Source organism: Pan paniscus, chromosome 20 (genome assembly GCF_029289425.2).
Source record: "Pan paniscus chromosome 20, NHGRI_mPanPan1-v2.0_pri, whole genome shotgun sequence".
Lineage (NCBI taxonomy): Eukaryota > Metazoa > Chordata > Mammalia > Primates > Hominidae > Pan > Pan paniscus.
Genome location: NC_073269.2, coordinates 5,420,673 through 5,448,527, shown reverse-complemented (window position 1 = coordinate 5,448,527; position 27,855 = coordinate 5,420,673). Strand labels below are relative to the sequence as shown.

The following is a 27,855-nucleotide window of genomic DNA, read 5'->3' as shown; positions in this document are numbered from 1 at the left end:
AGGGAGCCGAGGCGGCCCCCAGCAGCTGCCGGGTGGGTTTCCAGGGCAGCTGAGGGGCCTGGGGTTTGGGTTTACTCCCCAAGAACATGCTGTTCTCACTCCTGTAAGTCAGGCAAAAGGCTCCGCTCCTGGCCCTGGTCCTGGCCCTAGGCTGCAGCTGCTCCCCAGCCCCCGAGGGAGCTGCTGGTCTCTGGAAAAGGAGCTAGGGGCCTCGAGGGAGGGGCAGGGGTGGGAAGACCAGCATGTGAGGCCCCTCTCCCCGCAGACATGAAGCAGGGCCTGCTGTCTGTGGGCATTGGCGGCCGGGAGTCCCGGAATGGCTGCCTGGACGTGGAGAAGGGTGAGTGCCCCACACCCAGGCCCAGAGGCGCTCCCGTCTCTCATCTCGTGCAACCTTGGCCGCGGGTGGGGAGCAAAGCAGGGAGGGGGATTCCCAGCGCAGCCTGAGGCTTGGCTCCCTCCCCTGCCAGACTGTTCCATCACCAAGTTCCTGAACCGCATCCTGGGGCTGGAGGTGCACAAGCAGAACGCCCTGTTCCAGTACTTCTCAGACACCTTCGACCACCTCATCGAGATGGACAAGCGGGAGGGCAAATACGACATGGGCATCCTGGGTGAGCGCAGGTGCCGGGGGGTGGTGTGGGTGGGTGTGGGCGAGGGGCTCGTGGGAATGCCATGCATCCTGGGTGGGCTCGGGGCTCGTGGGAACACCGGGCATCCCGGGTGGGCGAGGGGCTCGTGGGAACACCGGGCATCCCGGGTGGGCTCGGGGCTCGTGGGAACACCGTGAATCCCAGGTGGGCGAGGGGCTCGTGGGAACACCGGGCATCCCGGGTGGGCGAGGGGCTCGTGGGAACGCCGGGCATCCCGGGTGGGCGAGGGGCTCGTGGGAACGCCGGGCATCCCGGGTGGGCGAGGGGCTCGTGGGAACACCGGGCATCCCGGGTGGGCGAGGGGCTCGTGGGAACGCTGGGCATCCCAGGTGGGCTCGGGGCTCGTGGGAACACCGTGTGTTGTGGGTGAGCACGGCAAGAGCCTAGGTGGGCGAGGGGGAATGCCATGCATCCTGGGTGGGCTCGGGGCTCGTGGGAACACCGGGCATCCCGGGTGGGCTCGGGGCTCGTGGGAACACCGGGCATCCCGGGTGGGCGAGGGGCTCGTGGGATCACCGTGCACGTCTCTGGAAGGTGCCCAGGCTGGTGCACGCTGCCCACCATGCTCATCCCCAGGCTTCACGGGGCACCTGCTACATTGTTGTGAACGAAAGGCCGGCGAGCCTGTGCTTCCAGCCTCATGGGGCCAGGCCTGTCCATCAGGACCACTTCCCTGTGTCCAGATGAGGGTCGGGGCAGGGCCATGGCTACTTCACTCATGAGCAGTGCCGCAGCCCACCAGGCTCCCACGATCCCCCACAGCCTGCTTGGGGTCACCCAGCACCTGAGCAGCTCCCAGGCTCCTACAATCTCCTCACAGCCTGCTTGGGGTTACCTAGGACCTGAGCGGCCCCCAGGCTCCCACGATCCCCCACAGCCTGCTCGGGGTCACCCAGCACCTGAGCAGCTCCCAGGCTCCTACAATCTCCTCACAGCCTGCTTGGGGTCACCCAGCACCTGAGCAGCCCCCAGGCTCCTACAATCTCCTCACAGCCTGCTCGGGGTTACCTAGGACCTGAGCGGCTCCCAGGCTCCCACGATCCCCCACAGCCTGCTCGGGGTTACCTAGGACCTGAGCGGCCCCCAGGCTCCCACGATCCCCCACAGCCTGCTCGGGGTTACCTAGGACCTGAGCGGCCCCCAGGCTCCCACGATCCCCCACAGCCTGCTCGGGGTTACCTAGGACCTGAGCGGCCCCCAGGCTCCCACGATCCCCCACAGCCTGCTCGGGGTTACCTAGGACCTGAGCGGCCCCCAGGCTCCCACGATCCCCCACAGCCTGCTCGGGGTTACCTAGGACCTGAGCGGTTGCCAGCCTGGGGCCCACGTGCACCATCCCCACGCTGGGCCAGGTCAGGCCAGGCTCCAGGACACCCTCTCCTGTGCTCTCGGGGGGTCGTCTCTAGGGTGTGCCCCGGCTACGGGACTGACCCTGGCCCCAGCCCGCAGTCCCAGGCCCGGACCCCACTCACCCTCCACCCGCCCCACTAGACCTTGCTCCCGGTATCGAGGAGATCTACGAGGAGAGCCAGCAGGTGTTCCTGGCTCCCGGGCACCCGCAGGACGGGCAGGTGGTCTTCTACAAGGTCAGCAGGAAGCCCCACAGCCCCTCACACTCTGCCCACCCCGCCCCCACCACACTCACACCCCCCCACCCCGTGCCGTGGCAGATCAGCGTGGACCGCGGCCTGAAGTGGGAGGACGCCTTTGCCAAGTCGCTGGAGCTGACGGGCCCCTATGACGGCTTCTACCTCTCCTACAAGGTGGGGTCGGGTGGGGTTACCCCCTCCAGGAGGGCCCGCGGGGGGCGGACCGGGGCGCGGCCTCAACGCCCCCCTCCGCAGGTCCGCGGTAACAAGCCCAGCTGCCTGCTGGCGGAGCAGAACCGCGGCCAGTTCTTCACGGTGTACAAGCCCAACATCGGCCGGCAGAGCCAGCTGGAGGCCCTGGACAGCCTCCGCCGCAAGTTCCACCGGGTAGGCGGCCGCCGGGCGCAGCTTTCCCTCGGGCTGCCGGCCCTGACCCCGCCCAGGCTCATGCGGCCCTGTGTCCCCAGGTCACCGCGGAGGAGGCCAAGGAGCCCTGGGAGAGTGGCTACGCTTTGTCGCTGACGCACTGCAGCCACAGCGCCTGGTGAGGGCGGGCCGGGGACCAGGGGGAAACCGGCAGATGGCGGCGACCCAGGCGGGGATCGGGGGCTCCCGAGACCCTGAGAGGAGGCGGGAGATCTCAGGGCACCTGGGGAGCCTGCGGGCCCCTGGGACCCGCCTGAGCCGAGACGACCCGTCTCGTCCGCAGGAACCGGCACTGCCGGCTGGCGCAGGAGGGTAAGGACTGCCTGCAGGGGCTGCGGCTGCGGCACCACTACATGCTGTGCGGCGCGCTGCTGCGCGTGTGGGGCCGCATCGCCGCCGTCATGGCCGACGTCAGCAGCAGCAGCTACCTGCAGATCGTGCGGCTGAAGACCAAGGACAGGAAGAAGCAAGTGGGTGAGTGGGCGGCGGGCGCCCCGGGAAGGCCCGAGCCCCCAGCGCCGGCCCTGACCCCGACGCTCTGCCCGCAGGCATCAAGATCCCCGAGGGCTGCGTGCGCCGGGTGCTGCAGGAGCTGCGGCTGATGGATGCGGACGTGAAGCGCAGGCAGGCGCGCGCCCTGGGCTGCCCCGCCCCGCCCGCCCCGCGCCCGCTGGCGCTGCCTTGCGGCCCTGGAGAGGTGCTGGACCTCACCTACAGCCCCCCGGCCGAGGCCTTCCCGCCGCCCCCGCACTTCTCTTTCCCGGCGCCGCTGTCCCTGGACGCCGGCCCCGGCGTCGTGCCGCTGGGCACCCCCGACGCCCAGGCCGACCCTGCGGCCCTCGCGCACCAGGGCTGCGACATCAACTTCAAGGAGGTGCTGGAGGACATGCTGCGCTCGCTGCACGCGGGGCCGCCCTCCGAGGGCGCGCTGGGGGAGGGCGCGGGGGCGGGGGGCGCGGCGGGCGGTGGTCCCGAGCGGCAGAGCGTGATCCAGTTCAGCCCACCCTTCCCCGGCGCCCAGGCTCCTCTCTGACACGCCTTTAGGCGAAACATGCCCCAAGACACAGTGACCGTTTCTCCCCTAGGAGCAGCGGTGGGGGGCAGGGCCAAGGTCCCCTGACCACTGCTCAGAGGAGCCCCAGGCCCTGGCCGCAGTGCCTTCAGCGCCCGACCCGGGCCCCCACCTGGACAGCCCTGGCGGGGCCCACTCAGGACAGCTGGGGGCCGGGGCGTGGCAGGGCCCTCTCTGTGCCTCTCCTCCCAAGTAGGAAGGGGCTCCGGGTGGCTGCTCTGGGACTGGGCACCCGCAAGGGCTCAGTGGGCCCAAACCCTTGAAATCCGTGAAACTGGGTGGTCCCAAGAGCTAGAAACTCAGGAAACCCCAGGTGCTCAGGGCCCCGCGTCTCGGGGGCTCTGTGGGGCAGACCCCTGCTAATATATGCAATTCTCCCTCCCCTAGCCGTTCCCTGACCCCTAAGTTATTGCCCGCTCACCTCTCCCAGGCCCCAGGCCGCGGAGCTGGCAGGGTGGCGCCTGCGGTTTCTATGTATTTATAGCAAGTTCTGATGTACATATGTAAAGGACTTTTTTAAATATATGTGCCTTTTGCCTACTTCCCACGGAGTCTGCTCCTCAGCCTGTGGGACAGGGAGGGAAGGGCAGGGGTGTGTGGGCATCCCCCCAGGCTCTCCTGGTTACCAGGCCTTTCTGCCCACTGCCCTGTGCTGGCCCCATGTGGATGAGAGGGGACGAGGGCTGGGAGAGACAGACCTCTCAACCCAGTGTCTGGGGCAGGTGCCATGGACCGTCCATTCCACAGACCCCCAGTGGGGGCAGCTGGGATCAGCCACCCTGGCAGGCTGCAGTCCCTCTAGCTGTGCAGGTAGGCAGCCAGGCCGTGTCCAGACAGCCCCTGGGCCCCATGAACGGTGGCTGGTACTGCTCTACCAGCCCCTCCTGGCCTGTCCATCCCCAGCCCTCACGGAGGGACTCTGTGAACAGTAACCACCCAGCCACCCCCACACCCCCCAGCCAGGTGAGGCCCCAAGGGCAGGTGTGGGTGCCCAACCCATCCCCAGCACCAGGGCCACGCTGTTCCTTGGGCCTCTGCACTTCTGCTTCCTGGCCAGAGGAGGCCCCAGTAGCCACCTCCTAATGGTTAAGGCCTGGGGCCAGGAAGAACAGCCACTTAGAATTATCTTCTCCAAGACTGGGCCCTACACCAGGCCCTGCCTGTGCACAGCAGGTGGGGCTGCATGGATTAAGAGCCAGGGCTGGGTGTCCAACGGGCCCAGATCTCACTGCACCCCAGCACTGCAGCCAGCACAGCCCCCCGAGCCTGGAGGAAGAGGGGGCAACAACACTCTACCTCCATGGCACCCCCAGCCTGGCAGCTGACAGCAACTGGCCCTGACATGGAGGGGCCCCTGGCAAAAGGGCCCCCCAAACCCCTAGGCAGAAAGATTCAGCAGGCTAATTTGTCTGTTTATTCCCACAAAGTAGCCAGGGGTGGGGGCGCCGAGCCAAGCCCAGCAGGCCATGGGACCTTCCTCCGGCAGGGTGCACGCTGGATTTTCGGGTCTGCCCCACCAGCAGGTTTGCAGGCAGGCCGTCATGGGTGCTGGTGGAAGGCTCCGAGGGCATGGGCAGGGGCTCGGGCGGGGCCACACACTTGTGGAGCTAGAAATAGTGGGGCAGGTCCTTCTCTATCACCTGTCGGGGAGGAAAGCTGGGTTAGGGCAGCTACCTCCCAAGCCCCCGAGCCTCAAGCGGGCTCCCTAGAGAGGACCTACCAGGGGCTCCTCCATGGGTCCGTAGCGCTTCACCACGCAGCCGTTCTTGTCGATGAGGAACTGTGGAGAGACGGTGTCCAAACTGTGGGGCCACCCCTGCAAGGGGCTGAGGCTGCCCTTCCTGCCCGCTGCCCATCTGGGCCACGGCTGTGGCCAGGGGAAGCTGGTCCCCTACCCCCCACAGCCCCCTTACCTTGGTGAAGTTCCACTTGATGGCACTGGAAAAGAAGCACATGGACGTGAGCGTCCCCAGCAGCCCCCCACAGTCCCCAAGCTGTCCTGTCTCCAGGAGGCCACAAGGGTGTGAGCTTCCCCGGCTGCCTCCACAGCCACAGTGCCCCCAAGGCCCCCCAGAGCCATCTTACCCCAGGAGGCCATGCAGTGTGAGAGTCCCAACAGCCCCCCACAGGCCCCCGAGCCATCCTGTCCCCAGGAGGCCACAAAGGTGTGGGCATCCCTGGTTGCCTCCACAGCCCTCTATGTCCCCCTGAGCCATCTTACCCCCAGGAGGCCACGCGATGTGAGAGTCCCAGCACCTCCCCGCAACCGCCCCCCCGAGCCATTCTGCCCCAGGGAGGTGTGAGCATCCCAGCAGCCCCCCCACCCCCACCCCGGCAGCCGTACTGTCCCCAGAGGTCACGCACTTTCCCAGGATGCCCTTGCCCTTGGGTTGAATCTTCATCCACTTCCACAGCGGGTGGGCGTCATCCCCGTTCACGCAGATCTTGCTGAACATATCGAATTTGACGTTGTAGCCCGCGGCGAACTCTTTGATCTCTTCGTTACTCCCTGGCTCCTGTGGCGGCCAAGGTGTGTGAGTCGGGGGCCTGGCACCCCCTCAGTCTGGGCCCCCTGTACACTCCCAGGCCCTTTCCAGGCTGGAGCCCACCCCGACCCCCACCCATCGGCCTCTGCAGGGCCAGGGCCCACCCCCACCCACCGGCCTCTGCGGGCCCCGGGGAAGCAGCAGCCCACCTGCTTCCCGAACTGGTTACACGGGAAGGCCAGGATCCGCAAACCACACTCAGCGTATCGGGCGTGCAGGTCGACGAGCTGAGTGTAGTTTACTTCGGTCTTGCCTCACTGGGAGGCCACGTTGGTGACGATGCACACGAAGCCCCTGCGAGGATCGGCGGCGTCAGCGCAGAACACGGCCCCCTCCCAGGGCCCGGCCCCGCGCCCCACCCCAGGCGAGCGCCCACCGGTACTTGTCCAGGTTAACCATGTGCCCGTCGATGTCCTTGGCGGAAAACTCGTGCATGGAGCGCGCACAGCGCCAGTCGTCCCGGGACGCGCACTGCAAGGTAAAGGAAGCTGAGCAGGGAGCGTGGACGGGAGGCTGAGCCCGGGACCCTGAGGCAGGAAGGGATCGGGAGCGGGTCGGTGGCGGGGACACCGAGGCCCTGCGGCCCTGAAAACCTGAACGCTCCTCCTCCTTAAACGCACACGCCCCCTTGTACTTCTGGTCCGGTTTTACCGGAGACCCGGAGGCCGGGAGAGGGTTCCAACCCCAAAATGTGCCACAGCAGCCGGTGTGGGGGCCCCGCGCGCACCGGGTCCTGGGACTCGGGACATTCGTGGATCTCCGGTCTCAAGCTGCGGGGACAGGGCTTCTTCCGCCGGCGCCGCGCCCTCCTGCGCCTGCACGCTGGGGCCTTCCGCCGCCGAGGGGCTCGCGGCCGCCGCCTGCCCCGGCTCTGGCACCGCTGCCTGCGGCGCCCGGGGGAGCGTGCGCCCGCGCGGCCCATACCCGCCCGTCTCCCGCCCCTCCTGGCTCCCCCACCCCGAGCGCCGCTACCGGGGACAAAGGGCCCGGAGGCCGTAGTCAGGACTGCGCGACTGTGACGCCACCGCGCTAGGCCAAGGTGGGGGGGCGGGGCGGCGCCCGGGGGCGCGTGATCCGGGATTTCCAGCCCTCCGCGCCCCCAACCGCTCGGGCGCAGCAGCCCCGCTCGGCCCGGAGACGCCCCGCCGTGGCCCTCAACGGTCCAGCTCCGCCCCAGCCGTCCCGGACCCCGCCCCCTGCAAGCCTGGACCCCCGCCCCCGGCCCCGGCACGCGCGCCTGCAACGGCCTGGACGGCCCCTTCCCCGACCACGACCCGCGCGCGTGGAACAGCCCCTTCCCCTTGCCCGACCCCAGCCCGCGCGCCCGCAACGGCCTGAACAGTCCCTTCCCCGACCCCAACGCGCGCGCATTGAACTGCCCCTTCCCCTTCCCCGAACCCAGCCCGCGCGCCTACAACGGCCTGGAGGGCCGCGGAGCGCGTCGCAGTACGGTCACCCGCGTCCGCGCCCGGCCGGGGGTGTGGAGGGGGAGCCCCCAGACGCCCCCCACCAAGGTCACCGGAGCCCGAGGGTTCCCCGCGCCGGCGAGCGGAGGCAGGGATCGCGCGCCCGCCCCAACGGTCACCGGGCCGGCAACGGCCGCGGCGCTCGCTCACCATGGTCCCGGCCAGGCCAGGCGCGGCCAGAGCCCCACAGAGCAGCGCCGGCTTCAGTAGGCGGCAAAGGCGGCCGAGGCTCATCGCGGCGGGGCTGGGAGCCAGCGGCTCCTCCCCTCGTCCAACCGACCAATGGACGCGCGTCGGCTTTCCGCACCTCCTTTCCCACGGCCGCGCCCTCCAGAGCGCGCAATGGTCAGCCGCGTCGGTGTTGAGCGCTCGCGCCGACGTCAGCCAATGGGAGGCCGGAGTGGGAAGAAGGCGGGGAAGGTGGGGCGGGACCGGACGTGCGGACTTGTTGTTGACGACTGCGCATGCTCGCTTGTGTCTAGGAGGCCGTGGCCTGGCCGGCGGCGCGTCGGGTGGCAGCGTAGTTATTCGGGTGGTTGAGCGCAGCGCGGCCGCAGGCCAGACAGCCTGAGAATACTACTTAAGACTCGGCGAGGGGGTTTGGTTTCTCCAACTCGCAGAAAAGTGTCCCCAACTCCTATTTACCTTTTTTTTTTAAGAGACGGGGTCTTGCTGTGTTGCCCAGGCTAACGTGCAGTGGCACGATCAGGGCACACTGCAGCCTCGACCTCCCAGGCTCAAGCGAACCTCCCGCCTCTGCTTCCCGAGTAGCTGGGACAACAGGCTCATCCACCATTCCTGGCTAATTATTGTTTTGTAGACATGGGGGTCTCGCTATGTTGCCTAGGCTGGTCTCAAATTCCTGACCTCAAATGATCCTCCAGCCTCAGCTTCCCAAAGTGCTGGAATCACATGCGTGAGCCAAAGGCTCAGCCGGGATTTGCCTTTTTTTTTTTTTCGAGACACAGTTTTGCTCTTTTGCCCAGGCTGGAGTGCAGTGGCGCTATCTCAGCTCACTGCAACCTCCACCCCCCCGGGTTCAAGCGATTCTCTTGACTCAGCCTCCTGAGTAGCTGGGATTACACGAGCGAGCCACCACACCCAGCTAATTTTTTTATATTTTTAGTAGAGACGGGGTTTCACCATGTTGGCCAGGCTGATCTCAAACTCCTGACCTCAGGTGATCTGCCCGCCTAGGCCTCCCAGAGTGCTGGGATTACAAGTGTGAGCCACCACATCCGGCCAAGGGATTTGCCTTTTTAATGTAAATGAAACCAAACTGAGTTGGGTTTGCTTCTCATCACAGCTCCATCTTATGGGGGTGTCCCTGCCCTCACCCCTGCCATGGGCGCAGGGGGTCAGTGACTCCCCATCCCTGGGTCTGGTTGCTGAGCCGCTTATATAACGTGGGCACTGGGACCTGAGAGTCATCCAGACAGTTACCATTTAACTGAGAACCTGGAGTTTCCTGGGCTCCCACCCCCAGGGGCAGCTGCCCACGCAGGGACGCGCGGTATGTGCTCAGAAAATAAACAAATCTGGAGGGTTTTCTTACAGTTCTAACATTACAAGGTATGGGCACACCCAGAGCCCATACTGCCCCACATCTTGGCTTCCAACTCTGTTTTTCACTTCGTGGCTTGGACATGTGGCAACAGAAACACTCATCTCATACTTGGGAACTGAATCACTGTGATTGGACTTTGACCCCTGTACAGGCAGGGGTTTGGATTTTTTTTTTTTTTTTTTTTTTTTGAGGAGTCTTGGTCTGTCACCCAGGCTGGAGTGCAGTGGCTCCATCTCAGCTCACTGCAACCTCCGCTTTCCGGGTTCAAGTGATTCTCCTGCCTCAGTCTCCTGAGTAGCTGGGATTACAGGCATGTGCTACCATGCCCAGCTAATTTTTGTGTTTTTAGTAGATACGGGCTTTCACCATGTTGGTCAGGCTGGTCTCGAACTCCTGACCTCAGGTGATCCGCCTGCCTCGGCCTCCCAAAGTGCTGGGATTACAGGCGTGAGCCCCTCTACCCCGCCTAGGTGCTTGGGATTTGTATGTTGCCCGCAAGGTCTTAACCTTTTCTGACCCTGCACTGAATATTTCTTCAGAGACAGACTCAGGGCCGGGTTGACTTGGGGGGACCTATGAGCCAGCCCCCGCCACTGCCCCCGACTCAGGCCTGCCAGATGCAGCACCGAGGCGTCATAGATGGTTTGCTGGAAGAGGCAGTGAAGCAAGGATCCCTGAGCAGGCCTGGCAGAATCCTGGTCTTGCATAAGCCTGTTCACATGGCTTTGCTCCCGCCCAGCCCCCGGAGGCTGAGTTCTTGGAGTCAACCCCCATTGTCTGACTTCTCAGGAAACCCCCCCATTTCCTCCCGCCCTGGCAGTGCCGGGTGACAGGGCCACACTGGTGACTCTGTTCTTGCCCTTGCGAAGGCTCAGCTGTTTGCAATTTTGCCGGTGTTGTTTTCCTTAAGTTTGTTGCAAACATGTGCGCTGAAATGGGAGTTTATTTCAGGGTTGCCAGAAAAACAGCTCAGCACCCACAGCTCCGCGGAGAGACTTGATCCCATTCCTGACTTCCTGCCAATTGTGATAAGGTCAGAAGTGGGGAAAACACGGGGTCGCGACCTCGGATCTGAGAACGGGGCCCCAGGCTCTGGGAGAGATTTGTGCTGGGGGCTTCACAGCTTTTCCCAGAGTGTCCCCATTTCACGAACGGGGAAATGGAGTCTCGGGGACCTCTCAAGGCTCCAGCGAGGCTTCCCTGTGAGGGCGGAAGTTCTTGAGTGTCCCTGCAGGAAGCTGTGTTGCCACAGATCTTTCTAGAGCAGCCCCTGGCTCCAGGAAGGACTGGGGAGGGGCTGTCCTGTGGCTTCATTTCTTTTTTAAGAACTTTTTGGCCAGGCGTGGTGGCTCACACCTGTAATCCCAGCACTTTGGGAGGCTGAGACGGGCAGATCACGAGGTCAGGAGATCGAGACCATCCTGGCTAACACGGTGAAACCCCGTCTCTACTAAAATTACAAAAAATTAACCGGGCATGGTGGTGGGCGCCTGTAGTCCCAGCTACTCGGGAGGCTGAGGCAGGAGAATGGTGTGAACCCGGGAGGCGGAGCTTGCAGTGAGCCAAGATCGCACCACCGCACTCCAGCCTGGGCAAGAGAGCAAGACTCTCCGTCTCAAAAAAAAACTTTTTGGCTGGGTGTGGTGGCTCACATCTGTAATCCCAGCACTTTGGGAGGCCAAGGCGGGTGGATCACGAGGTCAGGAGTTCAAGACCAGCCTGACCAACATGGTGAAACCCCATCTCCACTAAAAATACAAAAATTAGCTGGGAGTGGTGCCGTGCGCCTGTAATCCCAGCTACTCAGGAGGCTGAGGCAGGAGAATTGCTTGAACCCTGGAGGTGGAGGTTGCAGTGAGCCGAGTTCGTGTCACTGCACTCCAGCCTGGGGGGATACAGCAAGACTCTGTCTCAAAAAAAAAAAAAAGTTTTTGAAATTCAAACAAAGTACATATGAAATTCAACATTTTGACCACTTCAAAGTGTACAATTCAGTGTTTTTAGGACGTGTACAATGTTATGAGACCATCACCTCTATCTATCTAGTTCCAGAATTTTTTTTTTCTCTTGAGACAGAATTTCGCTCTTGTTGCCCAGGCTGGAGTGCAGTGGCACGATCTCAGCTCACTGCACTGCCACCTCCCAGGTTCAAGCGATTCTCCTGCCTCAGCCTCCCAAGTAGCTGGGATTACAGGCATGCGCCACCACACCCAGTTAGTTTTGTATTTTTAGTAGAGACAGGGTTTCTCCATGTTGGTCAGGCTGGTCTCAAACTCCCGACCTCAGGTGATCCGCCTGCCTAGGCCTCCCAAAGTGCTGGGATTACAGGCGTGAGCCACCGTGCCCAGCACAGAGTATTTTCATTGTCCCCAAAGGAAGCCCAGACCCTATCAGCCTTCACTCTCCATCTCCTCCCCTAGGACCTGGCACCCACACATCCCCTCCTGTCTCTGTGGATTGGCCTGTCCTGGACATTTCATAGAAATGGGATCACACACTGCGTGTTCTTTTGTGCCTGGCTTCTCTCGCTGAGCATGAGGTCCTCAGGCTACATCCACATTGTGGCCTGTGTCAGAGCCTCATCATTCCTTTTCATGGCTCAGAAATATTCCAGTGTGTGGAGGGATTACATTGTGTTTATTTATTCATCTGTGGATGGACATCTGGGGTTTTTTTTTTTGAGACAGAGTCTCACTCTGTTGCCCAGGCTGGAGTGCAGTGGCGCAATCTCAGCTCACTGCAACCTCCGCCTCCCAGGTTCAAGCAATTCTCCTGCCTCAGCCTCCTGAATAGCTGAGATTACAGGCATGCGCCACCGTGCCCGACTATGGGCTGTTTTCTCTTTTTGAGTTTGTAAAGCCGTACAAGTGTTTGTGTGGGCGTATGTTTTCATTTCTCTTGGGTGTATGCCTAGGAGCGGAATTGCTGAGTCATATGGTGACTCTTTGTGTAACAGTTTGAGGATCCACCAGACTGTTTGTTTGTTTTTTTTTTTTTTTGAGGTGGAGTTTCACTCTTTTTGCCCAAGCTGGAGTGCAGTGGCACGATCTCGGCTCACTGCAACCTCCACCTCCCAGGTTCAAGCGATTCTCCTCCCTCAGCCTCCCAAGTAGCTGGGATGACAGTCCTGCACCACCATGCTCGGCTAATTTTGGTATTTTTAGTAGAGACGGGGTTTCACTATGTTGGCCAGGCTGGTCTCGAACCCCTGACCTCAGTTGATCCGCCTGCCTCAGCCTCCCAGAGCGCTTGGATTACAGGCGTGAGCCACTGTGCCTGGCTGACCAGACTGCTTTCTATAGTGGCTGCACCATCTTACATTTTCACCTGCCCTGTGTGTGGATCATGGCCTGACTTCTGGGCCTCTGGCTTTGCTGTTATCATCCAGGCCGCCCCTGGCTTGGGCTCAGCCTCTCTTAATCCACCCCTGCCCCCGGATTTGCAGGTCACTACTTGGTCTTTACTCCAGATGCCCTTTCTTGTGTCATAAAATCCACTCCTGAGCCCTGTCCGTCTCCTGACCCTCCCCGCCCCATGTATCTGCCCCACATCTCCAATTCCTCTCCTCCCTCAAATCCGTCCTGCCAGGCACTGGCCCCCTTCCCTGAGTCACAAGCAGTGTCTGCTAGGCAAATCCCTGCTCAGTCCTCAGGCTGACTTGGCGGTGGCATCACATAGCCACTCCTTCCCTCTGCCCCTAGACACCTTCCTCACCAGGTTTCCAGGAGACCTGGCAACCTCCTGCCCTTTATCCTATGTAGGGAACACTTATGCAGTGTTGGTGCCAGGCGCTGCTCTGTGTACATTGCAATTATTAGCCAATTACCCTATGAAGTGGGTGCTGTTCTTGTCCCTGTTTTACAAGGGAGGGGAGGGGGAGGCACAGAGAGGTTGAGTAACCTGCCTGAGATCACACAGCCAGATCTGCAGCTCAGGGGCTGCTCCAGTGTCTGTGCTGAGCCTCCCTCCCCTCCTGCTGTGCCTCCCCTCCTTCTCCAGGCTTCTGAACACCAGCAGGGCTGGACTCACTCTCCCGGACTCTGCTCTGCTCCCAGGACTTGGTCCAGGCTCCCGGCTCTAATCTTCACCACGTGGCCACCCTGCCTGCACGTCCATCCCCCAGACCTTGCCCTGAACTCCAGAGCTCACCTCGAGCTACACGCCTCCACCCTCCCACCCCTCTTTTCACTGCTCACAGGGACAGCTTTGTTCCCTTTCTCCCTCTTTTTCTCGCCCTGTGGCACCCTCCCCGCTCTGTGCTTGCCCCTACCGTAGTTGGAGCCACCCCAACCTGTAGCAAGTTTGCCTTCCCAGTCCCTCCCTGGTCTCTCGCTTCTGCCCTGGCTCCCAACAGTCATTTCCCAACACAGTAAGTAGCTCCAGACATTTTACCCTGACCAGCAAGGCCTCATGGGACCTGCCCCACCTTGCCCTCTGACCCCCTCTCCTGCCCCTTCCCTGCCAGGAACACTCCAGGTGAGGCACAGCCTCAGGGCCTCTATCCTGGCTGTGCTGTCCGCCTGATATAGCTATCCCCAGGCAACCCCAGGTTTCCTCCCTCTCTCTCCTCTTCTGGTTTTTGTTTGTTTTCTGTTTGTTTGGAGACAGCGTCTTGCTCTGTCGCCCAGTCTAGAGTGCAGTGGCGCAATCACAGCTCACCGCAGCCTCAACCGCTGGGCTCAGGCGATCCTAGATCTTCCCACCTCAGCCTCCCGAGTAACTGGGACTACAGGTGCGCCAACCATGCCCAGCTAATTTTTAAATTTTTTTGTAGAAATGGGGTCTTCCTGGCCGGGTGCGGTGGCTCACGCCTGTAATCTCAGCACTTTGGAAGGCCGAGGCGAGCAGATCATCTGAGGTCAGAAGTTCAAGACCAGCCTGGCTAACATGGTGAAACCCCATCTCTACCAAAAATACAAAAAAATTAGCCAGGTGTGGTGGCTCACGCCTGTAATCCCAGCTACTTGGGAGGCCAAGGCAGGAGAATCATTTAAACCCAGGAGGCAGAGGCTGTAGTGAGCTGAGATTACGCCACTGTACTCCAGCCTGGGTGACAGAGCGAGACTCGGTCTCAAAAAACAACAACAACAAAAAAAAGAAATGGGGTCTTCCTATGTTGCCTAGGCTTGTCTCAAACTCCTGGCCTCAAGGTGAGAAAGAAAAGTTAGGTAGTTAGATAAGAAAGCCTGCACAGACCGGGCGGGGTGGCTCACACCTGTAATCCCAGCACTTTGGGAGGCCGAGGTGGGCGTATCATGAGGTCAGGAGATGGAGACCATCCTGGCTAACACGGTGAAACCCTGTCTCTACTAAAAATACAAAAAATTAGCCAGGTGTGGTGGCAGGTGCCTGTAATCCCAGCTACTCGGGAGGCTGAGGCAGAAGAATGGCGTGAACCCGGGAGGCGGAGCTTGCAGTGAACCCAGATGGCGCCACTGCACTCCAGCCTGGGGGACAGAGCCAGACTCCGTCTCAGGAAAAAAAAAAGTAGCCCCTGACAGCCCCCCAAAAAGAATCTCAAATATCAGTGTAAAAAAGTCCGTGACTTACAACTAAAAATTACAAAACTACAACAAAGGGATCCTCCTCTCTCAGCTTCCCAAAGTGCTGGGATTACAGGTGTGAGCCATCGCGCCCAATGGGATTTTTTTTTTTTTTTTTTTTTCTCGATGGAGTCTTGCTCTGTCACCCAGGCTGGAGTGCAGTGGTGCGATCTCGGCTCACTGCAGCCTCCGCCTCCTGGGTTCAAGTGATTCTCCTGTCTCAGCCTCCCGAGTAACTGGGAGTACAGGCACCCACCACCAAACCTGGCTAATTTTTGTATTTTTAGTAGAGACAGGGTTTCACCGTGTTGGCCAAGCTGGTCTGGAACTCCTGATCTCATGATCTGCCCGCCTCGGCCACCCAAAGTGCTGGGATTACAGTGATGAGCCACCACAGCTAACGGGATTTTTGCTTGAATCTGTCCTCACTGTATTCCCTGACTTCCCCATGTGATACTGCAGTTCTCCCCTTCTCCCCATGTCACTTAGCCTCTCTGCTCTTTCTTCTTCCGTAGCTTTGTCACTTTCTAACGTTGGTATTTATTTTATTTTATTTCATTTTATTTTTGAGACAGAGTCTTGCTCTGTTGCCCAGGCTGGAGTGCAGTGGCACGATCTTGGCTCACTGAAACCTCCACCTTACAGGTTCACGAGATTCTCCTGCCTTAGCCTCCTAAGTAGCTGAGACTACAGGCACCTGCCACCTGGCCCAGCTAATTTTTTGTATTTTTAGTAGAGACGGGGTTTCACCGTGTTAGCCAGGATGGTCTTGAACTCCTGATCTCATGCTCTGCCCGCCTCAGCCTCCCAAAGTGCTGGGATTATAGGCATGAGCCACCGCGCCCGGCCACGTTATTTATTATATTTTACTAAATCCTGTCTCTATCTGAATGCAAGGGATACTTGGCCTGTTTTATTCACCATCACTGTAGGTTGCTGAGTAAATGTTGAATTAACGAATGCATCACTGAATAAGTTACTGATAGCCTGCACACAGCAAGTGCTGGGCTGGGGTTCTCCGTGAACCTGGGGAAGTGAGGAGGTTTGCAAAGACAGGAAGAGTCTGGGGTGGGGAGATACCCAGGCTAGGCTGGTGGCACTCAGGGGAGAGGACAGAGGTGAGGGGACTTAATAAGCACCTAGAGAGATGCCTAAGACTCTCAACCGTCTAAAGTAGGGACACTTTATTGCCATTGCACAGGTAGGGAAACTGAGGCCCAAGGGAATTAACCCTGACCTGGCCTGGAGCCAACGGAGGAAACCCTGTACAGTTTGATGCACAAATATTTATAGAGTTCCCACTAGGCTCCCAGACCATCCCTAGGAGCCGAGCTGCCCCTTGACCCCATCGAGGCCTCAGTTTCCCCGCCCACACTTCGCCCCCGCCTCGTGGGATTCTAAACTGTTGCTCCAAGGTGGGAGTTGAACGCAAACTACAACTCCCGAGAGGCCGTGCGGCCAAAGACACACGAGAACTACGGAGGCGAGAGTCTCGCTCAGCCAACTGCCGCTCTCGTAAGGCTCGGGCTGCCCTTGGCGCTGCCGATCCGAGACGTTGCTGCATTCAGGCATTCGCCGACGACAGCGCAGCGCGGGGCGGGGTCAGGCGGAGGGGGCCTGATTGGGATTCGGCGCAGGCGCAGTCCGCGCGGGTTCCCGCACGCAGAAGGGGTGCGAGCGGCGGCGGCGGCGGCGGCCATGGACGACGAGGAGGAGACGTACCGGCTCTGGAAGATCCGCAAGACCATCATGCAGGTGAGCCGCGCCTGGTGTTGGGGGCGGGGGCGCGGGCGGCGGGTGCAGGGGCCCGGGGTGGGGTCGATCACGGCGTCTCCTCGTACTCTCGTCGGAGCAGCAGCGACGAAGGGCCGGGCCGATACGGGAGGCCCAGAGGCCGCCGGGGATACCAGGCGCTGGACCCGACCTGAGCCGGCAGCGGGGAAGGGAGGGGGTTGCGAGACGTCTGGGTGCGGGGCTTAGGGGTGGGCGGGCGGCTTGGGCTGGTGCGGCGCGCATGGCGGCGAGAGAAGGAGGAAGCCGCGAATGGGGACGGGGGGCGCCCCCAGACTCTGCTGCACTCTGTGATTCAGCATCGCCATTTGTCCTTGCGTCCTGAACCCCATGGAGTCTCAGCATCCGAGGCTGGCAGAGTTGGTGGTTGGGAAGCAGCGGGCGAGCTGGGGCTTTCGATGGGGACGTGGAGCTCGGAACCCGTGCCTTGGGGTCTGGGGCAGATGGAGGCCACTGGGCCGAGTCCGGTTTGGAAGCCGGGCACAGGCCTGAGGGCCTGCGGTTCAGGGTACTGCCTCAGCCATTGGGGCCGTTTGAGAGCTTTTGCTTTGTCTTGCTTCCCACCCCTTGCCCTTGTCCTCAGCGAAGCCCCCCGCAGCCTGATTCTCCTTCCTCCGAGCCTCAGACATTGTCAGCCTGAAGTCACATCTGTTTCGGTCCCTGTCATTTTTTTTTTTAAGAGATAGGGTTTCACTCTGTCGCCCAGGCTGCAGTGCAGTGGTGCAATCATAGCTCACTGCATCCTTGAACTGGCCTCCAGCAACCCTCCTGCCTCAGCCTCCCTAAGTACTGGGATCACGGGCGTGAGCCTCCGCGCCCCGCCTTTGTCCCTGCCTTTAGGGTAGCTCTGCAAAGTGGTTTGGAGGGCTTTGCTCCCTGCCAGGTTTCTGTGAGGCTGGGTGGACAGACGGTCTTGGTCAAGGCTGGACATCTCTGGGAGCCTCTCAGGATCATACTGGTCCCATCCTGTGGTGTGGGGCTGTGGGGGCCAGGGTGGCTGTCATGGAGCACACAGTGAGTGAGCAGCCCGTTTGCTGTTCACCTCTGTCCTCTGCAGCAGCCGCAGGTCTGACTTCCGGGTCACGAGCTTTGGCCGCCTTCCTCTCTCTGCCCTGGGGTCAGCTGGTTCTTTCTCTCTGCAGCTGTGCCACGACCGTGGCTATCTGGTGACCCAGGACGAGCTTGACCAGACCCTGGAGGAGTTCAAAGCCCAATTTGGGGACAAGCCGAGTGAGGGGCGGCCGCGGCGCACGGACCTCACCGTGCTGGTGGCCCACAACGATGACCCCACCGACCAGATGTTTGTGTTCTTTCCAGGTGAGCAGCGGGTCCCGGGGGAGTTCCGGTGAAGCCACCAGAACACCTGCCGAGGAGCCGGACGCTAGCACCCACCCCCACTCGCCTGGTGCCCAGCATTTGTCTCTCTGCCCAGTCTGGGAGGAAAACTCCCCTCCCCTTCCTTGCTGTGGGTGATGCCGTTGACCTCTGACCCCTCTCATGCTCAGCTTCTTTCTAGTTTCCCTCTCAGTCCCCTTCTCTCTTCCTGCCAACCAGGAGAGTCACAAGGGCCTCCCCACTCACCCCCAGCCCCCCATGTCCTTTGCCCTAGTGTCCCTTGGCTCCCCCATCCTGGCCGTTGGGTGCACTTCCAGCTTCTTGGCCTGGCCCAGGAGGCCCCGTCTGGGTCAGCGCAGCCTCCTTGTGAGCTGCGGCCCCTGCCCGCCCCAGCCCATTCCTCCGCACCCCATGCCCCCTCTCCCCTGTCAGCGTCCGGTACTCGTCCCTCGAGCTTGTGCTCGGGCCTCTTTTCCCAGGATCCCTGGGACCCTCGGTTTCAGCACCTGCTTTGCGGAAGTGTCCGCACCTGTCTGCCTCCCTAGTATGGCTCTAAAGCCCTCAGCGGTTGGGGGATTGCAAGCGCCTTAGGGGCGCAGCCCCATGCCCAGAATTAATCAGTGGGGTGACGGAGCACGTCTGCCAAGCAGACCTGGTGACGCTGCTGGGTTTTTTTGTTTTTTTTTGTTTTTGTTTTTTGAAAAAGAGTCTCATTCTGTCGCCCAGGCCGGAGTGCAGTGGTGCCATCTCGGCTTGCTGCAGCCTCCACCTCCTGAGTTCAAGCGATTCTCCTGCCTCAGCTTGAGTAGCTGAGATTACAGGCACCCACCACCACGCCTGGCTAGTTTTTCTTTGCATTTTAGTAGAGATGAGGTTTCACCATGTTGGCCAGACTGCTTTCAAACTCCTAATCTTAGGTGATCCGCCCGCCTTGGCCTCCCAAAGTGCTGGGATTACAGGCGTGAGCCACTGCGCCCAGTCTTTTTTTTTTTTTTTTTTTTTTTTTGAGACTGAGTCTCCCTCTGTCACCCAGGCTGGAGTGTGCAGTGGCGCAATCTCAGCTCACTGCAACCTCCACCTCCCAGGTTCAAACAATCCTTCCACCTCAGCCTCCCAAAAAGCTAGGTTTACAGGCATACACCATCTCACCTGGCTACTTTTTCTTTTTGTATTGTTTATTAATTAATTAATTAATTTTTTTGAGACAGAGTCTTGCTCTGTTGCCCAGGCTGGAGTGCAGTGGCGCAATCTCTGCCCACTGCAAGCTCTGCCTCCCGGGTTCACGCCATTCTCCTGCCTCAGCCTCCCGAGTAGCTGGGACTGCAGGCGCCGGCTAATTTTTTGTATTTTTAGTAGAGACGGGGTTTCACCTTGTTAGCCAGGATGGTCTCGATCTCCTGACATCGTGATCTGCCCACCTTGGCCTCCCAAAGTGCTGTTATTACAGGTGCGAGCCACCGCGCCCAGCCTGTATTGTTAATAGAGACGGGGGTTTCACCATGTTGGCCAGGCTGGTTTAGAACTCTTGACTTCAAGTGATCCACCTGCCTCAGCCTCCCAAAGTGCTAGGATTACAGGTGTGAGCCACTGCACCCGGCCTCAGGTGATGCTTCTTAAAGAGAGTGTCCTGGGGTGTGAGATCTGCTTGTTGGAGAGGTTGGTGCTGAGTCACCCGCCTCCCCAGAACTGCCCAGGGTGGGAGCCTCTCAGAGTCAAAGGTCTCTGCTTCTCCCTGGTCTCTGGGTGACTGAGGGGTGTCAGCCCCCTGTCCCTGTCTCCGGGTGAATGAGAGGTTTCAGACCTCTCTTCCCCTATCCTGGGATCCTGCAACTCAGGCCTCGTTTTGCAAACGCGGAAGCCGAGGCCCGAGCAGGAGAGGCACCTGTGTGGAATGGGGCTGGAACCCAGGTGCTCTGGGCTCTGGGTGGGCGAGGGCCACGAGGGCCCAGGCTCGTGCAGGCCAGCACACTCTCTGTCTGCAGAGGAGCCCAAGGTGGGCATCAAGACCATCAAGGTGTACTGCCAGCGCATGCAGGAGGAGAACATCACACGGGCTCTCATCGTGGTGCAGCAGGGCATGACACCCTCCGCCAAGCAGGTGGGCACCCCTGCCCCACCCCGCCAGCCTCTCCCCCTTCCCAGCCTCCTCCCCCAAGCAGGTGGGCACCCCTGCCCCGGCCCACCCCGCCAGCCTCTCCCCCTCCCCAGCCTCCTCCTGTGAGCAGTACCCACAGGCGGCCCACGTGCCTTGGGCTTTGGGCCAGGCCAGCCAGGGTGCCCTGGAGGATGTGGCCGGGATGTCCGGCAAGCCCCGACCACCTCCCTCCCACTGCGTCCATGGGCCCCACCCCAGGCAGCCGCCGTCCTCCCCCAGCTCTCAGGAGGGGCGTCAGGGCGGAGGGCACTGTGCCTCTCGCCAGCTCCTGTGGGCTCCAGCCCTCGGCCTGGTGCAGATTCCAGGAGCCGGAGGTTCTTTGTCCTGAGCTGATGTCCAGGGGGACTTGCAGAGGAGGCCCGGCACGGGGTCCTCCAGGGGCCTATCCGTGTTTCCCGTCTGTCTGTTGGACACTCCGGAGCCAGGCTGCTGTGCTGTGACGGGCAGTCAGCAGAGCAGTTTTAGTCCCTGGCCCACCAGCTGCGGGGTTCACGCAGCCACACAGAGCAGCACCCCTGTATGGGGAAGAGGTCGCCCTGCCAGCTCTGAGGGCCGCCCCTGGAAGCATGTGATGGATGGAAACACATCCGAGTTTCCACAGCCTCATCACTGCTCGTGACAGGATGCCCTCGATGAGCAGAGAGGCTGGGGAGGGGGGCGGGCTGTTCAAGGCTCCTGGGCTGGCGGTGGGGTTTTCTGATTCATGACATGGGTGTGTTGTTGGGGCACACGAGTAAGCCCCAGGTAGCTTGAGGCAGGAAGTGAGGTTAGGGTTGTCTGGGCCCCCCCGGGCCGTGCCTGAGAGCCGCTGTCTTGCAGTCCCTGGTCGACATGGCCCCCAAGTACATCCTGGAGCAGTTTCTGCAGCAGGAGCTGCTCATCAACATCACGGAGCACGAGGTGGGCGCGCACCGCGGAGTCCCGCCTGCATGGGGCCGGCAGAGATGCGGCGTTTGTGGGTGGCCAGGAAGATGTGGGATCTGGGGCCCAGGGCAGGTGTTCCTATTAGTGCATGGAGGACAGGGTTCTCAAAGGGTGGCCCTGGGCCTGCAGCAGCCGAACCCGGGAGCTTCCTAGAAATGCAGATCCCGGCCGGGCACGGTGGCTCACGCCTGTAATCCCAGCACTTTGGGAGGCTGAGGCAGGCGGATCACGAGGTCAGGAGTTCCAGACCATCCTGGCTAACACGGTGAAACCCTGTCTCTACTAAAAATACAAAAAATTAGCCAGGCGTGGTGGCAGGCGCCTGTAGTCCCAGCTACTCGGGGAGCCGAGATTGTGCCACTGCACTCCAGCCTGGGAGACAGAGCAAGACACCGTCTCAAAAAAAAAAAAAAAAAAAAAAAATGCAGATCCCCAGGCCCACCCCAGCCTGTAGAATCGGGACTGCTGGGAGTGTGGAGGGACCCTAGTGCTGAGACAGGAGGAGTCCCAGCAGGAGGTGGCTGTGCCCAGCCCATCTGCCTCAAGCCCCAGGAGCTGTGACTCTGTCCCCCGCCTGTGGAGCCGGGGTGGGGTGGGTGGGCTCCCTGACTGCCGGGGATCGGGGTGGGGTTCAGGGCTCTTGTCCGTCTGAAGGCGCAGGGGCTGTGGTGGCACCTGGGAGCCACGTGGGGTCTCACCAGCCCTTGGTGATGCCTGGTGGCTTCCTCTCTCGGCAGCTGGTCCCTGAGCATGTCGTCATGACCAAGGAGGAGGTGACAGAGCTGCTGGCCCGATAGTATCCTTTCCAGCCCCACCGGCCCTGCCCCTCCCTGACCCTCGAGACTTCCGCATTCCCCCCCACCACACACACACCCCACGGCCCTGTCTGGCATTTTCCTGACGCTGCTTCGCAGTAAGCTCCGAGAGAACCAGCTGCCCAGGATCCAGGCGGGGGACCCTGTGGCGCGCTACTTTGGGATAAAGCGTGGGCAGGTGAGCCCTGCGGGGAGAAGGGGCCCTGGGGCTGCTCTGAGCTGACCACTCGGAGAAGGGGGCTTCTGTCCCTCCCCGACAGCCCCTCCCCCTTGACCCAGGGCCTGGAGGGGACCTCGAGACCACACCCCCAATATCCGCCTCTTAAAGCCAGGGCCACTGGGCCCAGAGAAGAGCGTGACCCAGGTTCCCAGGGAGCGGGTCCCGCAGCCCGGGTTCAGCCATCTCGGACCCCTGCCGGCCATCCCCAGCCCGTGTGCTGCCCGCCTGCTGTCTGGTGACTGCAGTGAGACCCCTCAAGCATTCGCAGCCCCTGCTCTCTGCCTCTGCAGGTGGTGAAGATCATCCGGCCCAGTGAGACGGCTGGCAGGTACATCACCTACCGGCTGGTGCAGTAGCTACCGCCTGACAGGTGAGACGGCCGAGGGACAGGCACTGAGGTGGGGTCAGAGGCAGGGGTGTCGTCCCTTCTGTCGGTGTGCAGGGCTGTTCTTGCTTTGTCCGGCAGCAAGCCCCTCCTAGCACCAGCCCAGCTGGGCCACCAGGCGCTCCCAGGACACCCCCAGACCCCACCCGACCGTAGGCTGCAGCTCTTGGGGCTGTGCGCCTGGACGGGAGAGTCCTGGTACGCGGGGCGTGCGTCTCTGCCGCCGCTGACCCACCTTAGAAGCGGGAGACGTTCACCTGCAGGGCAGTTGTGCGGCGGGACTTTCCAGAAGAGGGTTTAGAAACCTGCCCAGAGACCCCAGAGCTGAGAGAGGAGGCACAGCTTCGGGCCAACCCTTCCCTGAGTGGGCGCCTTGGGAGGGACTGGCCGGAGTCTCAGGAGCGGGACAGCCTCTGCCCATGGCGAGAGCCTCCCAGCTTCCCCTGGACCCTGGTCATGGCGAGCTGCTGTCCTGCAGGCCGCCCCACTTCGCACTCAGCCCAGGGGTGGGGCTCGGCCTGGTCTGATGCTGGCACGGTTCCTTTGAGGTCAGAGCGACTGCCCACGCCTGTGTGACCGCTGGGCACAAGGGAGCCGCCCGGCCCCTGCACTGCGGCCTGGGCCTCCTCCCGCCAGGCCTCCCGCACCCCGTCACGCTCGGGCCCGGCCCCTGCACTGCGGCCTGGGCCTCCTCCCGCCAGGCCTCCCGCACCCCGTCACGCTCGGGCCCGGCCCCTGCACTGCGGCCTGGGCCTCCTCCCGCCAGGCCTCCCGCACCCCGTCACGCTCGGGCCCGGCCCCTGCACTGCGGCCTGGGCCTCCTCCCGCCAGGCCTCCCGCACCCCGTCACGCTCGGTGGGCGTTGCGCTGTCCTGGGCACACTGGATCTGCCCCTGTCGTGTGACCGCTCTCCCCCTTTCCCAGCCCCTAGAGGCAGACACACAGACAGCGACCCCCATCCCTGCAGGACGAACGCCCCTGCCCTGCCAGAATCCGGCCCCCCAGCTCACGGCCGCTGCTCCTCTGGACTCCCCAAGGCAGGTGGCCTCCACCCACGTTCTCCCGTCCTGGGGTGAGGCTTCCTGTGGCCCAGCCCGCCCCATTCACCTGTGGATTTGTGCGAGATGCAGCCTCAGAAGGGACAAGGCCCCCAGAGGGAGGTCACCTGGGGGCAGCTGGTGCCGGGTCTTCACCCAGACCACGCTGGGTCCCCTCTGTTGGGGGTTTGGGGTCCGGGTCTCCCACCAGCCACTGCTTCCTCCTGGGCCCTCGGCCTTCCACCCCTCGTCTTCCCTCCCTCGGGGGCCCTGATGCGTGGCGGCCCCAGCCCGGCCTCGGCTCTTTACTCCATTCACAGCCGTGCACGTGCTCAAGCCACCAGGGTGCGAGATGCCAGCTCTGGAGTTCTCGGTTGTTGTAGGAGGTTGGGTGTTTTCAAATGGTAAAGATGTTTTGAGCAAATAAATTTGCTTGATACAGAAACCAGGCTGACTAACAAGGTTTTCAGCAGGTGGCCCTGCCTCACCCAAGCACACGAGGTCAGCTTGGCAGGTGGGCCCTCCTCGCGCTGGCTTCAGGGGTCAGTGCCTCCCCAGGCCCTCGCCCTGCCCTTCCACTTCGTGCTCCTGGGTAAGGCGTGAGCGTGTCTGTCTCTTCCCTTCCCGTGAGGGTGTGGAGTTGTTCTCTGGCTTGTGCAGCTGTGGTTTGCGGCCAGTTCCTCGTATAGACGTTTGGGATCTGGCTCTACTTCCCCGTTTGCTTACTGTCTGATTTCAGAAGGCCTCATCTGCCCAAGTTTAACCTAGCCACGTGGTTCTCTCACAGCAGCTTTATTAAGATGTAATTCACCCTCGTGCGGTTGGTGGTCTGTAACGCGCCCACTGTTCTGTGCAGCAGGGTCCCCAGATCCCCGGGCCGCGGACGGTGTGTGTGATGGGGACAACGCTTCCCCTTCTCTCCAAATGTACTTTTTTCAAAATTGTCTTGGCCAAAGCCAGCCAGACCCAAAGGGACAAACATTGATGTCACTCCTAGGAGGTCGCTAGAGTCGTCAGAGACTGGAAGTAGGATGGGGGTTCCCGGGGCTGGGGAGGAGGGAGGGGACAGTGTGTGTCATGTGCAGTTTTAGTTTGGGAAGATAAGAAAATTCTGGAGGTGGCCGGGTGCGGTGGCTCACGCCTGTAATCCCAGCACTTTGGGAGGCCGAGGTGGGCGGATCACCTGAGGTCGGGAGTTCGAGAGCAGCCTGACCAACATGGCAAAACTCCGTCTCTACTAAAAATACAAAAATTACCTGGGCATGGTGGCGCATGCCTGTAATCCCAGCTACTTGGGAGCTGAGGCAGGAGAATCACTTGAACCCAGGAAGTGGAGGATCGCTTGAGCTCAGGAGTTAAAAGACCAGCCCGGGCAACACAGAGAAACCCCCCACCTCTACAAAAAACTTAAAGATTACCTGGGCACAGTGGCTCACACCTGTAATCCCAACACTTTGGGAGGCTGAGGAGGGAGGATCATTTGAGCCCAGGAGGCCGAGGCTACAGTGAGCTACGATTGTGCTCCCCTACTCCAGCCTGGGCCACAGGGTCACACCCTGTCTCAAAAAAAAAAATGCAGTTCCACAGGCGCATGGGCCACGTTTCCAGTGCTTGGTGGCCATGTGGGGCTGACATGTGAAACCTTAGAGCCGGGGGACACGTCCGTCATCTAGAACGTTTTCCTGGACTGCCCTGGGCTGCAGGTGGACATGACGAGGTCACTCGATGCGTGACCGTCTGCACAGCCTGTGGTGAAAATCACCCGGGCTCCCACCTCGCGGGGCCCCATGGCGGGGGGTTCCCTTCCTCACACATCCCTCCCCTAGGGGGAGGCCCAGGGCCACGCTACGGGGCTCTCTCTGTCCCCTCCCTGGCCCCTCCTAAGCTTGCAGCTGCCACAGAAAACACCCGATTAAAAACTTTTTATTTCAGCAAAATAAACGTGCCTGTGGAAGAACTACACGGTGGCTTCCGAGAGACCCCACTGTGTACCTGAGCCCCAGGTGGCCACACCTGGTGTTCTGGAAAAGGGAGTCCAGGGCCAGTATTCAGGCCCTGCTGTACTGCACCCTGGAAACTGCACCAAACCCCAGCTCCGCCCCCATCCACGGCTCCCAGAATGGTTTCTGGAGTCCCTGCAACAGACCTGTGAGGAGAGGGCGGGGCAGGGCCTGCCTCCTGCGTCCCTGTGATGACCCGGGGGATGCACTGCGCAGGGACAGCTTCCTCCATCCACACAGCCCTGTGGGCACCAACAAGGCCCCTGCGACTTCACACGACAGCAGTGTTCCCCAGCTCAGCTGAGCCGGGGTGCAGGGGAGAGCACAGGGCACAGTCCTGTGCCCCAAGGCCCTCGTGCTCCTGGAAGCCTCTGGGAGGAGGCGCCCGCTGGTGGGACGTCGAAGTCCAGGCGCTCTCGGCAGCGACCCCAGGACGGCGCACCTAAGCCGTGGTGCAAGGGACGTGCTGGAGGGACAGGAGCAGGCAAGAGAGAAGCCACCTGTGGTCCCAGCCCCACCCCAGCTCACACGAATTCCGGCTGCCTCTCCCTGCAGGAGCCCAGCGTCATCCGCCCGCCACGGAGCCTCATGGGGGGCAGTGGGGTCTGCAGCACGTTGTTGGACTGGTTGGTGTTGAATCCTGAGAGCTGCTGGGCCGGGCCGTCCTCGTCACCATCCCCGTCCTCCCGGGCTGTGGCCTCCAGCTGCTCCTCACTGCCGCTGTGGCTGCCAGAAGCCGCCTCTAGGCTGGCCTCGCTCTGCTGCTGCTCCAAGAAGCTGAGGCGGCCCAGGGCACTGGCCTCCGATGAGGACAGCAGCTCGGAGGCCTCCTCTAGGTCCGAGTCCGAATCGTTGGACACAACTCGAGATTCTGAGAAAGGGAGATGGCGGGGGAGACAGACAGGAGAGAGGGGGAGAGAGAGATGGGGGAGAGACAGACAGGAGAGAGGGGGAGAGACAGACAGGAGAGATGGGGAGAGAGATGGGGGAGAGACAGGAGGGGGGGAGAGACAGGAGAGAGGGGGAGGAGAGACAGGAGAGAGGGGGAGAGAGAGGAGAGATGGGGAGAGAGATGGGGAGAGATAGGAGGGGGGGGAGAGACAGGAGAGGGGGAGAGAGGGAGAGACAGGAGAGGGGGAGAGAGACAGGAGAGGGGGAGAGAGACAGGAGAGATGGGGAGAGACAGGAGAGATGGGGGAGAGAGATGGGGGAGAGAGATGGGGAGAGACAGGAGAGATGGGGGGAGAGAGATGGGGAGAGACAGGAGAGATGGGGGAGAGAGATGGGGGAGAGACAGGAGAGATGGGGAGAGACAGGAGAGATGGGGAGAGACAGGAGAGATGGGGAGAGACAGGAGAGATGGGGAGAGACAGGAGAGATGGGGAGAGAGATGGGGGAGAGACAGGAGAGATGGGGAGAGACAGGAGAGATGGAGGAGAGACAGGAGAGAGATGGAGAGACAGATGGGGAGAGAGGGGGAGAGAGAGATGGAGAGACAGGAGAGATGGGGAGAGACAAGGGGAGGGACAGACAGATGGAGAGACATGGCGGGGAGGAGGACAGAGAGACAAGGGGAGAAACAGGGAAGGAGAAAGGGGAGAGGTGTTGATAGGGTCTGGCTCCGTGTCCCCACCCAAACCTCATCTTGCAGCTCCCATAATTCCCACGTGTTGTGGGAGGGAGCGGGTGGAGGATGGTTGAAGCCTGGAGGTGCGTCTTTCCTGGGCTGTTCCCGTGATAGCACGTGGGTTTCACAAGATCTGATGGTCTAAAAGCTGGAGTTTCCTGACACAAGCTCTCCCTTTGCCTGCCGCCATCCATGCAAGATGTGACTTGCTCCTCTTTGCTTTCTGCCATGATTGTGAGGCCTCCCCAGCTACATGGAACTGTAACTCCATTAAACCTCTTTCTTTTGTAAATTGCCCAGTCTCAGGTATTTCTTTTTGAGACAGAGTCTCACTCTCTTGCCTGGGCTGGAGTGCAGTGCCATGATCTTGGCTCACTGCAACCTCTGCCTCCCCGGTTCAAGCGATTCTCCTGCCTCAGCCTCCTGAGTAGCTGGGATTACAGGTGCCCTCCACCACACCTGGCTAATTTTTGTATTTTTAGTAGAGACGGGATTTCACCATGTTGATCAGGCTGGTCTTGAACTCCTAACCTCAAGTGATCTGCCTTGTCCTCCCAAAGTGCTAGGATTACAGGCATGACCCACCGTGCCCAGCCTCAGGTATTTATCAGCAGTGTGAAGACAGACAACACAGGTGTCCCGTAACTAGATGCGGCACTCTGCCGGCTGCCTCTGACGGGTAGTGCCGGCCCCACCTGGGTCAA

At 61.3% G+C, this 27,855-nt stretch overlaps 4 protein-coding genes across 22 annotated transcripts in view; 2 read left to right on the top strand and 2 right to left on the bottom strand.

Moving 5' to 3' along the window:
* Positions 1–4,280, top strand: part of SBNO2 (strawberry notch homolog 2) — a 73,725-nt gene extending 69,445 nt beyond the window's left edge. For 2 of the 3 annotated variants that reach the window (XM_055104018.2, XM_055104020.2), the window contains 8 exons: positions 266–340; positions 471–614; positions 2,145–2,239; positions 2,324–2,416; positions 2,498–2,629; positions 2,710–2,786; positions 2,952–3,142; positions 3,217–4,280. In XM_055104018.2, the coding sequence (XP_054959993.1) occupies positions 266–340; positions 471–614; positions 2,145–2,239; positions 2,324–2,416; positions 2,498–2,629; positions 2,710–2,786; positions 2,952–3,142; positions 3,217–3,701 (1,292 nt within the window). In that variant the 3' untranslated portion in view covers positions 3,702–4,280. The remainder of the gene's footprint in view (positions 1–265; positions 341–470; positions 615–2,144; positions 2,240–2,323; positions 2,417–2,497; positions 2,630–2,709; positions 2,787–2,951; positions 3,143–3,216) is intronic. The other variant, XM_055104021.2, reaches the window with a different exon arrangement.
* An 851-nt stretch (positions 4,281–5,131) lies between these two features.
* GPX4 (glutathione peroxidase 4) lies at positions 5,132–9,296 on the bottom strand. Of its 3 annotated transcripts, none has more exons than XM_057300686.2 (7): positions 7,903–9,296; positions 6,663–6,757; positions 6,436–6,580; positions 6,105–6,256; positions 5,654–5,678; positions 5,461–5,542; positions 5,132–5,380 (listed from the first exon to the last, which is right to left on the bottom strand). In XM_057300686.2, the coding sequence occupies exons 1-7, from the start codon at positions 7,984–7,986 to the stop codon at positions 5,280–5,282; spliced, it is 684 nt and encodes a 227-aa protein (XP_057156669.1). In that variant the 5' UTR covers positions 7,987–9,296; the 3' UTR covers positions 5,132–5,279. The 3 variants fall into 3 exon arrangements, with proteins under 3 accessions (XP_057156669.1, XP_014197879.1, XP_034800290.1); XM_014342393.4 differs by having other exon boundaries at positions 5,461–5,520; XM_034944399.3 differs by lacking the exon at positions 7,903–9,296 and adding an exon at positions 7,014–7,420 and having other exon boundaries at positions 5,461–5,520.
* A 923-nt stretch (positions 9,297–10,219) lies between these two features.
* POLR2E (RNA polymerase II, I and III subunit E) lies at positions 10,220–27,443 on the top strand. 9 transcript variants are annotated; one of them, XM_055104022.2, is made up of 9 exons: positions 10,220–10,352; positions 16,064–16,617; positions 17,796–17,970; positions 19,971–20,086; positions 20,963–21,043; positions 21,805–21,863; positions 21,982–22,060; positions 22,393–22,472; positions 23,412–23,969. In XM_055104022.2, exons 2-8 carry the CDS (start codon positions 16,561–16,563, stop codon positions 22,456–22,458), a joined length of 633 nt encoding a protein of 210 aa, XP_054959997.1. In that variant the 5' UTR covers positions 10,220–10,352; positions 16,064–16,560; the 3' UTR covers positions 22,459–22,472; positions 23,412–23,969. The 9 variants fall into 9 exon arrangements, with proteins under 9 accessions (XP_054959997.1, XP_034802238.1, XP_054959998.1 ...); XM_034946347.3 differs by having other exon boundaries at positions 10,270–10,352; positions 16,500–16,617; XM_055104023.1 differs by having other exon boundaries at positions 10,276–10,352; positions 23,455–23,969.
* ARHGAP45 (Rho GTPase activating protein 45) overlaps positions 25,432–27,855 on the bottom strand; it is a 20,152-nt gene continuing 17,728 nt past the window's right edge. For all 7 annotated transcript variants that reach the window (XM_034946337.3, XM_034946339.4, XM_063600724.1 and 4 more), the window contains one exon: positions 25,432–26,395. In XM_034946337.3, the coding sequence (XP_034802228.3) occupies positions 26,049–26,395 (347 nt within the window). In that variant the 3' untranslated portion in view covers positions 25,432–26,048. The remainder of the gene's footprint in view (positions 26,396–27,855) is intronic.